Raw genomic sequence first — 17,136 nt, forward strand, 5'->3', positions numbered from 1 at the left:
TTGAACTGCATATTGGAGCTTTAGGGCCACAATTATTGTTTTGCTCCACGAAATGGCAGACAATAATACTTTCCTGCGGCGTGTTCTATGCTGTTATTTAAGAAATGCGCTAGAACTTTCGATTTACTTTCAGTTGAGCCCTTGGCCAGTATTCTAGGATCCCTGTTTCGATGGGATCGGCCCTGGAAACAAATAAATACGTGTCCATGATTTACTTTCTCAGAAAAATATAAAATTTCGTATTTTCCATAGATGCAAAACTATTCACACGGCCTCCGATATGCTGAATTTAAAGTTTTTTTCACCAATATCCCTCTCCTTCTTGGGGGTGTTTTCCCCTTTTCTTTGCAATTTGGTAAATTTTTTCAGGGGGTTTACTTTGGTTAGCAGTTTTAAACTTAGTGAATTTTATATAAATGGCAGTGGCATGAAAAACCATATTGTTTTAAGTTGAATGCTGTTGTCAGAAATCCTTTTACAGTTTTGGTTGCTATTAACACAAGTCTCTCCTTGCTTGCATCCCGAGACTACTTAAAATTGTTGTAATACGGTTTATTTATTTGGTAATACCTTCATCGAAGAAAATGTAGTTTTTTATACCATAGCTTTACCAGAAAACTAAAATATGTTATTAGAAGGGGGAATAAAATTTGTTCGAGTATTTAATTCCAAATCACGTTACCCCAATTAAATAAAGGAGCTAGATGTCCGTTAGTGCACCAATCAGAGGCTATCATTGACTTATTGAGAAGCTATGCGTTTCCCATATTATCAACCTCCCCCTACAGACCGAAAGACAGTATAAGGTAAGAAGAAGATTCGTTAGGTCTACTTGTGTTTTTTTTTATGTTTGACACTATCTATACAGTTAATAAATCTATGTAACATCCATGTGAATTTTTGTTTATATTTTTTATCCAAACGATTCGACGTTTTTGTTTTCAACCTTAACCTCTTCCTTAGTTCGTGTAAAATTTTTTTCGCTGAAACAAAATATCATCTTTGCTGTGAAGTATGTAATAAACTTTATTGCTTGCAAGCGTCTAACATTCAGAGCATAATAAAAATAAATACGAACTCTTTTCAAGCTTTAAAGCACTAAAACAAAGAACATTTCTATATTTTTCTGCTTTGTTCAATAATTACGAGCCCCATGCCTTAAATTTTTGAAGACCCAAAAGAACTATCCAAAAGTCGTTAAATGTCTGCACGTAGACTTTAAGAGGCAATCATTTAAGATGGGCAGCATTAATCTTTATAAAACTGAATTTAATTAAATCTCACTGTGCTGAATTAATACTTGGCTTATATTTGAATATTCCAAAATGCTCGTCACAATTAGGGGGTAAAATTCAATTTTGAGTTACATGAAATGCAGTCTGATTAATTTAAAACTTGTAATTCTCGATGGACACAGGAGCAATTTTTGATAATCTTGACAAATTAATTGGTGAGTTTTAGTTACTTGGTGGAATATTTAATTAAGCTGGAAAAAATCAAATTTTATTAGGCAAAACTGCAATTTTTCCTAATTCATTTAGACACAAAAATTAGTGTTTTGCAAATATTTGCTTGTTTTTTTTCTAATGAACAGCGTCAATCATAGAAGAGTGTTAAGGGTAAAGTCTCGGATGAAGTAAAAATCGTGTGTGAAAATTATAGTAATTAAAACCCCTCATTGATATAAATCACGAATAATGCGTAGCAAAGCAATTTTTTGTTTAAACCTAGGGTAACACTCGTAAATCCATCAGCGGCCTTCTGTACTTAATACAGTCTTCTGATGTCAATACCCTCCTGTTAGATCAAAAATATACAAAACAAACCCAAACAAAGGGTGTATATATTATGATTTTCTAACAGCCTTGTCAGCACCCCTTTATCAAATAGTATTGTCAATTTTTGGCTATATTATGCACGCTTAGTTAGCATATTGCTGCTCGTGGGGGGGTAGGGAAGGGGGAGCTGTAAAAGACAACATACATCATCAGATTCATACTTTTAAATTTTTATTTACCTTCCACCAGTCACCTAACCTGTCAACATTACTTTTCCTGTCAACATTAAATCTAAGACCGAAAACAAAGTCAAGTAATAATTGAAGCTCTGGAAGTAGGACAACATGTTCTAAAAGTTTCAAGCTATCGTTGTAAGCCGTCCTGAAATATTTATGTTGCAATCTTTTGAAAACCTTCAGCAATATAGTGTTTTAATTTATTTCAACTCCCCCCCCCCCCGAATTTCACATAAGTTTCACGTTACTACATTTAGCTTTATAATTAGCAGTAGCAGTATGAGTAGCAGTACTAGTAGCAGTTGCAGTAATAGAAGCAGTAATAGAAGTAGTAGTAGTAGTTGTTGTAGCAGCAGTTTTTGTAACCATATAGTGTCTTTGGCTTAGTTCAATATTCCCCTGAATATGCGCTGAAAGTTTAAACTTAATACCCTAGCCATCTCCTGAACTACTGATGATACTGCTTTTTGGTAACCTGGATGCACATAGTGTGTTTTGATTTTTTTTCAATGTCCTCTTCCACATTTCCTGAAAGTTTCACACTTATAACCTTAGCCTTAGTAGTAGTAGTTGCAGTAATAGTAGTGATAGTACCAGTAGTTTATCAGGGTTGCAGCCAGACTATTTTTAGTGTGGGCAGAGACAACCTGCCTGGGCTTAATGTGTGTGTATTGCTCAACGAATGTCTTTTGCTCAACAGAGGTATTATTTGGACTCTACGCCATATTCAAAAGTAGAAGAAGCTTGAATTTTGCATGTAATTTCAATGTGCAACAAATTGGGAAAGGGTAGTTTCTAGGTATTTTTTTTTTTTTTACAAACTAAACGTTGAATCAAAAAAATCATAACTTCTTAGAAATTTCGTCGAGTACTGCTTCATTAGTGGCCTGGATCCGTTCATGTGTGCATGCAATTGTCAGACCAATTTCAAATTCAGTTGTGATTCTCAAGTAGGTCTTTAACAGTTTCAACGAAGAAAGTGACATTTCAAGCGTAAAACTTGAGACTGGGATTGCTGATAAAGTACAAAGTGATGCATTTACCATGGGTAAGAAGTCAGCATTGAGAAGCTGCAAAGTTTCAATGGCATCGATTTTTTTTTCTTTTTCATTCAATTTTGTTTGCAACAGAATAGCCTCTCAAGCCTCAAGATCGTAAAATTGCGTAAGATTGGTAATTCGAGAATTATTTTGATTCTCACTTTCTTCTAGAATGGCTCGTTACAAAAGTCTAAATAGTGTTTTCGAGGAGAGGATTAAATAGATTAAACAGTTAAAGGAAAAGCTCAAAGAGGATTAAATAGTTTCGAGGAGAGGACCTCCTGAAGTATTCCTCAACAGAGACGGCTGGAATGTTGTGTAAATCTGACATCTGACTCATTTCTGCACTCTTTTAGCTTCATTTTACAATTACTGCATACTTTACGGTGTCAGGTTAAAATTTTTCTCTGCAAGTAGAGATTTAATGACAAAGTCAGGGAAAAGGCATACTCGATTACAAACATACTCACTAGAGAGTCAAATTTTCGATTGCACTTTGAAGAAGCTGGTGCTTTCATTGACTTGAAGCACGTATCCTCTATCGAAAAGCTTATCAACGCTTGTAATCTCTTCTGAGTGCATGTGGCCACAAATATACTTGCCCTTTGCATGGAATCAGTATAGTATTTTTTCTTTTCATCGTGTCGGAAAACTTCCCTCGCATCTTTCCAATTTTCAAATTCAAAGTTTAGTTTGTAAGATATTGAGCTTTGCCTACCAACAGCGTGCAGAACAAAAAAAGAAACCTTTGGGTTGTTGTAGTAGCAGTAGTAGCAGTAGTAATAGTAGAAGCAGTAACAGGAGTAGTAGTTGTAGTAGTAGTAGTAGTAGAAGTAGTAGCGTTAGAACTAACAAAAGAAGTCGTAGTCACAATCGGAGGAGTGCATCATTCGCAGTGGCTGTTGTAATGATAGTCGCAAGGAGTTACAGTCTCAGACTCAAGGAGCAGTAGTCATAGGCAGTCCCAGTCACAAGCATTTGCAGTCGTAAACATTCTCGGCTGCAAATAGTCGGAACGGTATAAGCCGTCCTGAGGATTTTAAGTTAATACCGTTAGCCGTTCCTATGATATTCCAGATACGCCCTTTTGATAGCCTTAATACAGGTTGTGTCTTTTGATTTAGTCAAACATCCCCTCAAAAGTTTCTGAAGGTACACTTTAATACCTTCACCATTTTTGGAAACCCAGGATCAGACTTCTCTCCTTTCCCGATGATAAATCCTATATGTAATTAAATAAAAAAAACAAGTTTTTTCAACTGAAAGTAAGGAGTGACATCAAAACTTAAAACGCACAGAAATTACTTCGTATATGAAAGAGGCTGCTTCCTCATCAACGCCCCGCTCTTTACGCTAAAGTTTGACTCTTTCTCTCAATTCTTCTTTCTAAAACAGTAAAAAACTTTAGCGTAAAGAGCGAAGCGTTGATGAGGAAGCAGCCTCTTTCATATACGAAGTAATTTCTGTGCGTTTTAAGTTTTGATGTCACTCCTTACTTTCAGTTGAAAAAACTTGTTTTTTTTATTTAATTTCTGAACGTTTTTGAATCAATGCATGTTTTGATTTTGGCTCTCCGCAGAGGAATGATCAAAACGAAATTTGCATATTTTTTTTTTGGCTCAATGGCTTTCTCATAATTTTGATCGAATGATTTTGAGAAAAAAAGAGCGGGGGACGAAGCCTAGTTGCCCCCCGATTTTTTGGTTAATTAAAAAGGCAACTAGAACTTTTAATTTTTTACGAATCTTTTTATTGGTAAAAGATTTACGTAACTTATAAATTAGCTTACGTAAAGAACTTTTGTATTCTCATGTTTTTATTACATATATGAGGGGATTCGCCCCATCGTCAGTACCTCGCTCTTTACACGAAAGCTTAAATTTTATCCCAATTCATTAAGAATGACCCCCTGAATCACAAAAGCCGTAGAATAAGTAGTTGAAATTACCGAAAATACTTTAGCGTAAAGAGCGAGGTATTAGAAGGAGGTGAGCCCCTCATATGGGTAATAATTTCTGTTTGTTTTAAGTTTTATTGCTGTTCCTTACTTCCAGCTGAAAAAGCTTTTTCACTTTTATTTTTTAATTGTTTTTTTTTTAATAATGCTAGTAAATCCTGCTCTCCCTTCATGGAAATTTTCTTCTCCCATTACAAATTCTCGAAGGAAAGTTCCCCCAGCATATCCCCCTCTTCTCAACCCCTCCCCCAAACCAAAAAAATCCTCCTGAAAACGCCTGTATACTTCCCAATAACCATTACTATATGTAAGCACAGGTCAAAGTTTGTAACTTGTTGCCCCTCCCACGGGGACTGTGGGGGAGTAAGTCGTCCCCAAAGACATAGTTATAAGGTTTTTTGACTCCGCTGAATAAAATGGCTATCTCAGAATTTTGATCCGTTGACTTTGGGAAAATAATTAGCGTGGGAGGGGGCCTAGGTGCCCTCCAATTTTTTTGGTCACTTAAAAAGGGCACTAGAACTTTTCATTTCCGTTAGAATGAGCCCTCTTGCAACATTCTAGGACAACTGGGTCGATACGATCACCCCTGGGGAAAAGAAAAAAAAAACAAAAAAACAAAAAAACAAAAAAACAAATAAACACGCATCCGTGATCTGCCTTCTGGCAAAAAATGCAAAATTCCACATTTTTGTAGATAGGAGCTCGAAACTTCTACAGTAGGGTTCTCTGATACGCTGAATCAGATGGTGTGATTTTCGTTAAGATTCTATGACTTTTAGGGGGCGTTTCCCCCTATTTTCTAAAATAACGCAAATTTTCTCAGGCTCGTAACTTTTGATGGGTAAGACTAAACTTGATGAAACTTATATATTTAAAACCAGCATTAAAATGCGATTCTTTTGATGTAGCTATTGGTATCAAAATTCCATTTTTTAGAGTTTTGGTTACTATTGAGCCGGGTCGCTCCTTACTACAGTTCGTTACCACGAACTGTTTGATCAATGGGAAGTGATGTGTAAATCAATGTAACTTGCATAACTTACAGCCCTTACCCTAGGGGCTTCCAGGGTCATGGAATCCCCTGAGGTTTAGTTGTTTGGCCTTAAAACTATCTTGAAAAAATTGCCATTTCAAAATTTGATCAGACGACTTTCGAATCACTTTTGACTCTTAAAAAATACACTAGAATATTCAATTTCCAATTGAATGAGCCCCCCTCCGATGTTTTCAAGACCATCCTTTCCATATTCTATACAACGTGGATCTGCGGGTGGGGTGTGGGGGGGAAGTGAACAATTCATTGAAGGCTTCTAGATCTTTTCTACGGGCAAGGCTAAAGCACCGCCTCTGATTTTTATTTCTTTCCTTGGATCAAAAAATGTTTGCAATATGAAGCATTACCTGGTTTATAATATCCTCAAGGAATTCCTTCCTAGAAAACCACAAAAAGAAGAAAAATGGGTTGATGTCAGCTTTCAAATAGCCTAAATGCCATGTTTTCTTGTTTCTGAGCTTGTTTCTCCTTCTTCTCGTGTAGAATTTTACTTTTTAACTTAACACGTTTTGATAAAATGCAAACACAAGTAATTTGAGACAGAAAAGATTTTTTTTTTTTTGTTACTTAGAGAGAAACTTAGGGTTATGTTCTGCCTTTCTTTTTCAATAGACCCTTGAAATACTGTGTATTGTGTTATTTAGTATTATTTTCAACTTCAAAGCTTTTTTTCTTTTAACCAAAAATGGTATTGCAGCTTATTTGCAATAGGGGCAAATTTATAAAGTTTTACAAGAGTGTGAGAAAGAAAAATTGTGTACTTATTTTTAATTACGTTCATAATGAGCATCAGCATGAGTTTAAAAGAGTTCAAAATTCTTTTTCTAAAGGTCATTGCGATACGTTAATAAAATGAAAATAAAAACTAGCAAAAGACAGGAGATACACAGTGGTGTGAATCGGAGGAAAAACAGCGGGCATATACCCTTAGATTTTGAAAAAAATATATCTTTGGGTTTTTTTTACTTAAGAATGCTATTTTTGACATTTTCATTGGATGAATTGAAAAATATGACAAATTTCCCCTTTCCTATATTTTAAAAATAAATTTTTGCCCTTCTCCTCTCAAACTTTTTGTGAATTATATGCATTGATTAAATAATGATTGACAATTAATAATATATCTTAGATTTTGCGAATATGTGATTCGTAAAATGCATGAAATTAAATACCTTATTTAATTTTTGATCACTTATCCCTATGCTACAAGGATGGGGTGATAGAGCATAGAACATCTTAGGATTTTTCCCAACCAAAAGTCATAATATTCGACCGACTACTGATAAAAATAGCAGTTTACAAAAACTGTCAGCAAAAATATTTTCGAGTGTTTCTTTGGTACTTGTGTATTATTCAGAACACACTCAATAAGTGAAGTTAGGTTCTTTTGTTAAACGAACTACGATGCAGGTACATTTCAATTAAATATTTTATACACAGAGGTGGTTAGGTTAGGTTAAGTTAGGTATTTGATATAACGCACACCACCACCACACCTAATGTCTAAATACATAGGCCAAACTTTTGATAAAGCTAATGAAATAAAACAAAATATAATGAAAATATAATAATTTGTTTGGAAAATTGTAAAATTACCATATAAATAGTAATCTACTATCAGCAAACTACGTATTTAAACGCAAATTGACTTTTTTCAAACAGTGCCTATTGTTACACTGGCTGTTGTTTGTTTCACCCAAGAGCCTAACTTCACTTACTGAGTGTGTTCTGAATAATACATAAGTACCGTTTCTTTTTTACAATAGTCTAAAATAATCTATTTTAAAATTTTTAGAAAATTTTCGTTGGAAATTTTAGTGTTTCCAAATATTTTACAATAATTTCCTTGTAATAAGCTATTTACAACTTTTTTTTTCAGTTTGTTACTTTGGAACCATTCATCAACAAAGCAAGTCTTTTTAACATCCCTCGGTATCCTTGTGTTAAGTTCCATGATTTCATCAATATTTATTCTCAAGTCATTAGCAGTGTGCGTCAGTTTAAAAGTGTTCCTAGTGGATTATTTGTTTACACGCTTCCCCAAACTGAGAGCTAGATTTGATACATCCAACCAATTTTGGAATTCCTTGCCAACTGATGCTGACTTGTCAAAGGAGCGCAAGGAGGTAAGACGGAGGAAAAGAAATCTCATCATATTTATTTAATCATTAAAATGCCACATGTCTTACTCAAAAGCAATATTCGTTTTTAAACAATAACTGCTAGACTAATTGAGAAAAAATAAGCCAATTTTTCATTATATCCATAACTGAAAAGTTTTTTTGGCATATGCTTATATGCCAAATTTTTTGCGAAACTGTTTAAAACACTGATTCGTAGCCTTGTCGTTATTAAATAAAAAAACAAGTTTTTTTAACTGAAAGTAAGAAGCAACATTAAAACTTAAAACTAACAGAAATTACCCCGTATATGAAAGGGGCTGTTCCCTCTTCAACGTCCTACTCTTTACGCTAAAGTTTTTAATGTTTTAAAAATTAGAGTTGAGAGAAAGAGTCAAACTTTAGCACAAGGAGCAGGGCGTTGAAGAGGGAACAGTCTCTTTTTTTGCCGTAGCAAAAAACAGCAAATTTGCAGTCTCCGGTATTCGTCGTCATTACCTCTAGGATTCGAATTGGCCAGAGGGGATAGCCCGCAAATTTGGCTAGGAATAAATCACCGATTTTAATGTTCGCAGGATTCATGCCTAGTAAATGAAAGATTATAAAGTGAAAGAAACTTATCTTTCCGTGAGGGCCGAGCCTCACTAATGTATCCAAGTGAACAATCAGTCCAAACTGTGCGAGGTCGGCCCAACTGCTAATCCTTCTCTACACTAAAAAGTGTAATTAACGCGCAGGCAAATTATATCCAATTTTCTATACACACCACACTTGGCCATCGTATCTAATTTTCTCAATTCAAAACTCCAAAAATCTGGTTGTGTGATAAATCCAAGTATCAGATTGCACAATTTCTGTAGTCACTGAATTAATTCATGGCTAAGGAATCAAGTTCAAACATTTCAAAAGTTCAAACAGGTGTAATCCCTTTGACAGCTAGTTCAATACTGCAGCATTTCAGTATACTGTAGGCATCTTCTTTGAATTAAATTCATTTTTTTCGGTAATCTGGGTTATAAAGTTTTTTTTTCTGATATTATGAGAAATAGAAACATTCAGATCGAAATAAAGATTTTTAATTTTATGAATGGCTTAAGAATATTAAGTGGAACCTTTCAGGACTTGATGAGGGGGATGTACAAGTGACGAAAAGGCAATATGCGCATACCTCCTTATATGAAACACCTAGTTGGTGGGGGCGCTTCACGCCCCCCCCAGGCCCCCCGCGCGCTTAAGTCGTTACGCGCCATATTAGTTACACGCCATTGTAGTTGTGTCCCTGTGTCCCACCTTTGAATATATATATATATATATATATATATATATATATATATATATATATATATATATATATATATATATATATATATATATATATATATTTAACTACGTAAAACATGCAAATATACAACATTCTTTGCTGTCCCATTGTCTGTCCACATAAATAGATTGTCAGGTTTCATATATATATATGTATATATATATATATATATATATATATATATATATATATATATATATATATATATATATATATATATATATATATATATATATATATATATATATATATATATATATATATATATATATATATATTTAACTACGTAAAACATGCAAATATACAACATTCTTTGCTGTCCCATTGTCTGTTCACATAAATAGATTGTCAGGTTTCATAATAATTGTCCATGGGAAAACAATCCGTATTCAGATCTATACTGCATTTTTCTAACGATTGCCCTTGAGCTTTGTTGATGGTGACTGCTAATCGAACATTCCCTGTGTTCCCGTCGTCATTTATATATCCCCCTGTGCCCCCGGCGTCCCCGTTGTAGTTGTATCCCTGTGTCCTGGTCGTCATTTATATTCCCTGTGTCCCGGTCGTCATTTGTGTCCCGGTATCCCAGTCTGTAATCTCTCTTTGAGTGTCCCTGTCCCATGTCCCACCTGTGATGTCCCACGTGTCCCATGTCCCTGTGTCCCACCTGTGAGTATAGATATATATATATATATATATATATATATATATATATATATATATATATATATATATATATATATATATATATATATATATATATATATATATATATATATATATATAAAAATAAGTTGTCTGTGGATCTGTGGATGGATCAGGTGACGTCATGTTTGTTCGCATATGACGTCTGAATTATTTCACACTAATACAAAAGAAGAAAAAAACTAAAAAAGGTAAAAACTACAAAAAAAACTAAAAAGAAAAAAAAACTAAAAAAGCTAAAAAACTAAAAAAAACTAAAAAAAGGTAAAAATCTAATAACTACAAAAAAACTGAAAAAAATAAAAAAAAGGCAAAAACTACAAAAAAAATAAAAACTAATAAAAAAACTAAAAAAGCTAAAAAACTAAAAAAACTAAAAAAAACTAAAAAAAGGTAAAAAACTAAAAAAAACTAAAAACTAAAAAAGAAAAAAACTAAAAAAAAGGAAAAAACTGAAAAATAAAAGAGAAAGCGAAAACTAAAAAATATGAATAAATATATATAAAAATAAGTTGTTTGTGGGTTATGTCTGTCTGTCTGTCTGTCGAGTGACGTCGTGTTTGTCCGCATATGACGTCTGAATTATTTCACACTAATACAAAAGAAGAAAAAAAACTAAAAAAGGTAAAAACTAAGCGCCACCCCAACAGCTAGTATATATATATATATATATATGTTTTTAACTACGTAAAACTTGCGAATATACAACATTCTTCGCTGCCCCATTGTCTGTGCATATAAATAGATTGTCAGGTTTACCGACTCTTGAACATGCAACATATAATTGTCCATGGGAAAAACAATCCGTATTCAGATCTATACCTCATTATTCTAATGATTGCCCTTGAGCTTTGTTGATGGTGATTGTTAATCGAACATTCCCTGTGTCCCTGTCGTCATTTATATATCCCCCCTGTGCCCCCCGGCGTCCCCGTTGTAGTTTTGTCCTTGTGTCCCGGTCGTCATTTATATCATTTATATTCCCTGTGTCCCAGTCTTCATTTGTGTCCCGGTGTCCCAGTCTGTAATTTTTCTTTGAGTTTCCCGGTTGTCATTTATATTCCCTGTGTCCCGGTCGTCATTTGTGTCCCTGTGTCCCAGTCTGTAATTTCTCCTTGAGTGTCCCGGTTGTCATTTATATTCCCTGTGTCCCGGTCTTCATTTGTGTCCCGGGATTGTCAGGTTTACCGACTCTTAAACATCCCGGTCGTCATTTATATATCCTCCCTATGCCCCCCGGCGTCCCCGTTGTAGTTGTGTCCCTCTGTCCCGGTCGTCATTTATATTCCCTGTGTCCCGGTTGTTATTTGTGTCCCGGTGTCCCAGTCTGTAATTTCTCTTTGAGTGTCCCGGTCGTCATTTATATTCCCTGTGTCCCGGTGTCCCGGTCATCATATGTGTCCCGGTGTCCCGGTCTGTAATTTCGTCAGTCGATAAATATGTTGTCAGTCGACGAACAACTTCACGAAGGCATAATCCTCAATCCTTATAATGACGTCAGTCGACAAACATGACGTCAGTTGACAGTCGACAAACATGACGTCAGTCAGCAGACACACACAAACAACTTATTTATATATATATAGATTATTTTTATATATTTAGATTACTCCGTATATGAAAGGGGCTTTTCCTCTTCAACGCCCCGCTCTTTACGCTAAAGTTTGACTCTTTCTCTTAACTCTACCTCTTAAACCAGTAAAAACCTTTAGCGTAAAGAGCGGGGCGTCGAAGAGGAAAGGCCTTTTGAGGGGCTTTTCCCTCTGATGGTGTGATTTTCGTTAAGATTCTATGACTTTTAGGGGGTGTTTCCCCCTATTTTCTAAAATAGGGCAAATTTTCTCAGGCTCGTAACTTCTGATGGGTAGGACTAAACTTGATGAAACTTATATATTTGAAATCAGCATTAAAATTCAATTCTTTTGATGTAACTATTGGTATCAACATTCCGTTTTTTAGAGTTTTGGTTACTATTGAGCCGGGTCACTCCTTATTACAGTTCGTTACCACGAACTGTTTGACAAAGATCCAAATAACCTTTTTATGACTTAAACAAGTCTATTAAACTTCCGCAGATGACGTATAAAATATTATTAATGAAAACTTATGCAGTATTTACTACGTAGACCAAACTTCTTACGAAAAACACTCTAAAAGAGAGACACCTTTCGAATTCCAAATTAGTTTATATTTCAAATACTCATACCTTATACCTTTTTACAATACCATATAATTTCCAAATTTAAGTTGATAGGTTACGGAACAGAGCTTTTAACATGTTTATACTGTTTTTGCAGCTCATGTTGGCTGTAGAACACGCATAATCAGAATGACAAACAATATCTTAATAGCCAAACTTAAATGGCAATAGAGCCGCATACACCTCGCAAGCCACAGGATGCCAACCACAGGTCTAGAAGATAATTTTATACACTGATTAGAGCCATTTCATATAAGAAAAGGTTGTTTTAGAGTGTCGCTCGATCTCAAAGTCTTATTCTATAATTTTAAAAAAATCAAGAGTCTGCGGTTTGTGGATGAAGGAAGGTATATCCAGCTGGGAAAAAAAAATACAGGACATCCATGAGCGAGGCTGGAAAAAGCTTTAATAAAAGCTTTAAAGAAGCAGAAGCTACGCAATAGGTATGAGAGAAGATGATTCTGAATTGTGGGCGGAGGAAGAGCGTCCTTAGCAGTATTAGCTTCATATGGCTTAAAGTTGTTATTATTTCGTAGCAGTAAAAATAAATTCCGACATGTCTAAAGTTGACATGTCCGTCTTTTTTGGAAAATTTAGTAATTCTACTAACCAAGGAAAGTTACAAGTTACCGTCAATACAGTTCCATTTTTTATATTGCTTTGATTATCACAACATTGTTTTTTGTTTATTTGTTAGCAAGTCACACATCTAGGGTATTTACAGCTCCTCGCATAAACAATTTTTGGAAAGAGCTTTAGCTGTGATATCACCTTGTCAATGCACGCTGGCATGACGCTATACAAAATGGCCTTTAGATCCGCCATCAAGCACAAAAAGGAAGTCTAATAAGAAATTGAAATTTAGTAACTACAATGCTATCAAAAAACTCTTAAAAAGTAACATTGGCCTAAAACAGCGCAACACATGAAAAACGCAAACAACGCAATTACAAAGAATTACTTTTTTTCTGGCAGTGCAGGACCATCATTTATATATTTCAGGCCGCCATGAAATGTGGTCTTAGGCCACCAGGCCGCCATGAAGTGCTAATTACGTTCCCTCTGCAAAGATTCCTTGCACTTTATGTATTTGCCTCCTACTGATGAAATCCCGCCCTTCTAAGATAATGCAGCATCTTGATATATTACAACAACGAACGTTAAACGTAAATTCTTTGAGAAATTAGTTTTTAAAAACAAAGTTTACAAATAGTGATATTAAAACCTAAAAAAAAGAAAGAAATTAACTCAAGCAAGAGGTTAGTCCGGATAGAATTCTCCATAAATGGGAGTGGACAAGCAGCATGAGGCCAGAGACGGCCGGTCAGAAAACTGGAAATGTAAGGCCATGATGGTAAAGGTGCGACGGCTGAAAACCCTAGCTTCCGATGGTAATGAGCAAAGTGAATGGAGGGAGGTAGTGTTAATTTTCAATAGTGAGGTGAGTAAAAGCCGTAAATGTTTTAGAAAATTGAAAAAGCATTTTGTCGGTAAATCAACTGAGTATTTGTTGCATTGTAGTTTTCAGTACAGCGCAAACAGCAACATGAAAAAAAGAATCCTCGAAGCTTTACAATAAAAAATGAAGCAATTCACAGCCAGTGGCCATAATTTTTATTTGTTCGAAGTTTTTTTTTCTAAATTTGGAGTGTAGATCCAACGGTTGAAGTTTGAGTCGTATAGCGCAACAGCTCCTAAAAGTTAGCAAAAAATCGCCAGTCTTTAATCTATCTGAAGTTTGAGGTCACGAACGAAATCCAATTTTGAGCAGCTTTTTAGTTCCGTATATTATGCATAGCTTTTTTTTCAATTTTGCAAGTTCAAGGTTAATGTGTCGCTTAGATATCTTTTCAGGTATTAAGCATTCCTTCCCAAGCTTGCTCTAACCTTTTCTAACCCTCATTCATAGATTTCGAAACTAAATGAAACTTATTCCGTCACGCTTTCTCCAAAATATCTTGACTATACGAGCAAATAGAACTATGTTTAAAGCGAGAAGATCAACATGGGAAAGGTATGCTGTTGTCCCCAAAATATCTAACTAGTAGAGTTGCTGAGTGGAATCAGGTCACGTACAATTTATTGCATGTGGCCCACGCACGATCAAACAATTTGTGTTAACATTTGTTTGTACAGGTCAGCGCTGCATTTACTTTCATGATACACAATTCAACCGTTTGTACAAGGTCATTTAAAGTTTGTCTTCTAGTCCGTGTTCGTGCTTTTGAACTGGAGTATTTGGTTGGTTATCAGAAATGTCGGTAAAAGCTGCATGTTTGGCAATTTACAATTCATCTATTTACAAGGTTGAAAAACTTGGATACGTAACCAATCGCAGAAGGAATTTATTTTCGAAATTGGAATGGAGCAAAAACCTTGTTTGCGAGGGACGAAGCCAATAAACCGGGCTCTTTTTGTTGACAGAATAAACAGATTATTTACTCCAAATTTGCGCGAAATCCCTAGCACAAAAAAAATCTACATTATTTGGCGTTCATGGCCCAAATATAAAAAGCTTCAGATCTAATTTAAAAATCATACTTTTTCTAAAATAGAAATGAATTTTTTAAGGGTCCTCAGAACAATAATGAAATGAGCAGCCGAACATTTTGGCAAATTTTCAAATTACCTCCATGCGAAAAGCCACTGGAATACTGGACTAATGGAGTTCGATGTAGTCTTCTTCGAAGAGATCGATCAGTCACGTCCGCATTCAAAACTGGCCGTATGTTCGTCACAAATCAGTAAGTAAGACATGTAATAACGTCACCGGACTTCAGAAACCTTCTGCCAAATGTTTTTGCCACGACACATTTTCTCCGTGTCCAGGGGAACCATTGATTTTTATAGTGATATTTATCACCAAATTGTACTGTATATATATATATATATATACTAGCTGTTGGGGTGGCGCTTCGCGCCACCCCAACACCTAGTTGGTGGGGGCGCTTCGCGCCCCCCCCCCCCCAAGCCCCCCCGCGCGCGTAAGTCGTTACGCGCCATATTAGTTACGCGCCATTGTAGTTGTGTCCCTATGTCCCACCTGTGAATATAGATATATATATATATATATATATATATATATATATATATATATATATATATATATATATATATATATATATATATATATATATATATAGCATTTTTCTAACGATTGCCCTTGAGCTTTGTTGATGGTGACTGCTAATCGAACATTCCCTGTGTTCCTGTCGTCATTTATATATCCCCCTGTGCCCCCCGGCGTCCCCGTTGTAGTTGTGTCCCTGTGTCCTGGTCGTCATTTATATTCCCTGTGTCCCGGTCGTCATTTGTGTCCCGGTATCCCAGTCTGTAATCTCTCTTTGAGTGTCCCTGTCCCATGTCCCACCTGTGATGTCCCACCTGTCCCATGTCCCTGTGTCCCACCTGTGAGTATAGATATATATATATATATATATATATATATATATATATATATATATATATATATATATATATATATATATATATATATATATATGTTTTAACTACGTAAAACTTGCGAATATACAACATTCTTCGCTGTCCCATTGTCTGTGCATATAAATAGATTGTCAGGTTTACCGACTCTTGAACATGCAACATATAATTGTCCATGGGAAAAACAATCCGTATTCAGATCTATACCTCATGATTCTAATGATTGCCCTTGAGCTTTGTTGATGGTGATTGCTAATCGACCATTCCCTGAGTCGCCATCGTCATTTATATATCCCCCTGTGCACCCCGGCGTCCCCTTTGTAGTTATGTCCCTGTGTCCCGGTCGTCATTTATATTCCCTGTGTCCCGGTCGTCATTTGAGTCCCGGTGTTCCAGTCTGTGATTTCTCTTTGAGTGTCCCGGGTGTCATTTATATTCCTTGTGTCCCGGTCGTCATTTATATCCCCCTGTGCCCCCCGGCGTCCCCATTGTAGTTGTGTCCCTGTGTCCCGGTCGTCATTTATATTCCCTGTGTCCCGGTCGTCATTTGTATCCCGGTGTCCCGGTCTGTATATACATTCGTTTTTTAGTTTTGTTTTTCTTCTTTATTTTTTTCCTTTTTTCTTTTTTTTCTTTTTTAGTTTATTTAGATTTTTAGATTTTTTAGTTTTTTTATTAGTTTTTAGTTTTTTTGTAGTTTTTACCATTTTTTTAGTTTTTTTAGTTTTTTTTTTTACTTATGTCCTGGTCGTCATTTATACTCCCTGTGTCCCGGTCGTCATTTGTGTCTCGGTGCTTTGTTGATTGCTAATTTATATTATATTTATATTTATATTTTTTATATTTATTAATATTTTTTTAGTTTTCTTTTTCTCTTATTTTTCAGTTTTTTCCTTTTTTTTAGTTTTTTCTTTTTTAGTTTTTAGTTTTTTTTTGTTTTTTACCTTTTTTTAGTTTTTTTAGTTTTTTTAGTTTTTTAGCTTTTTTAGTTTTTTTATTAGTTTTTAGTTTTTTTTTAGTTTTTGCCTTTTTTTAGTTTTTTCAGTTTTTTTTTAGTTTTTAGTTTTTTACCTTTTTTTAGTTTTTTTAGTTTTTTAGCTTTTTTAGTTTTTTTTCTTTTTAGTTTTTTTTGTAGTTTTTACCTTTTTTAGTTTTTTTTCTTCTTTTGTATTAGTGTGAAATAATTCAGACGTCATATGCGGACAAACACGACGTCACTCGACAGACAGACAGACAGACAGACATATCCCACAAACAACTTATTTTTATATATATTTATTC

The 17,136-nt window shown here is 34.9% G+C and overlaps 1 protein-coding gene across 2 annotated transcripts in view; it reads left to right on the plus strand.

The window, feature by feature from the left end:
• Positions 1 to 17,136, plus strand: part of LOC136026396 (GRAM domain-containing protein 4-like) — a 107,000-nt gene that overhangs the window by 69,440 nt on the left and 20,424 nt on the right. For both annotated transcript variants that reach the window (XM_065702950.1, XM_065702951.1), the window contains exons 6-7: positions 7,948 to 8,194; positions 14,986 to 15,158. In XM_065702950.1, the coding sequence (XP_065559022.1) occupies positions 7,948 to 8,194; positions 14,986 to 15,158 (420 nt within the window). The remainder of the gene's footprint in view (positions 1 to 7,947; positions 8,195 to 14,985; positions 15,159 to 17,136) is intronic.

This window comes from Artemia franciscana, chromosome 4 (genome assembly GCF_032884065.1).
Source record: "Artemia franciscana chromosome 4, ASM3288406v1, whole genome shotgun sequence".
In the NCBI taxonomy this organism is placed as follows: Eukaryota; Metazoa; Arthropoda; class Branchiopoda; order Anostraca; family Artemiidae; genus Artemia; species Artemia franciscana.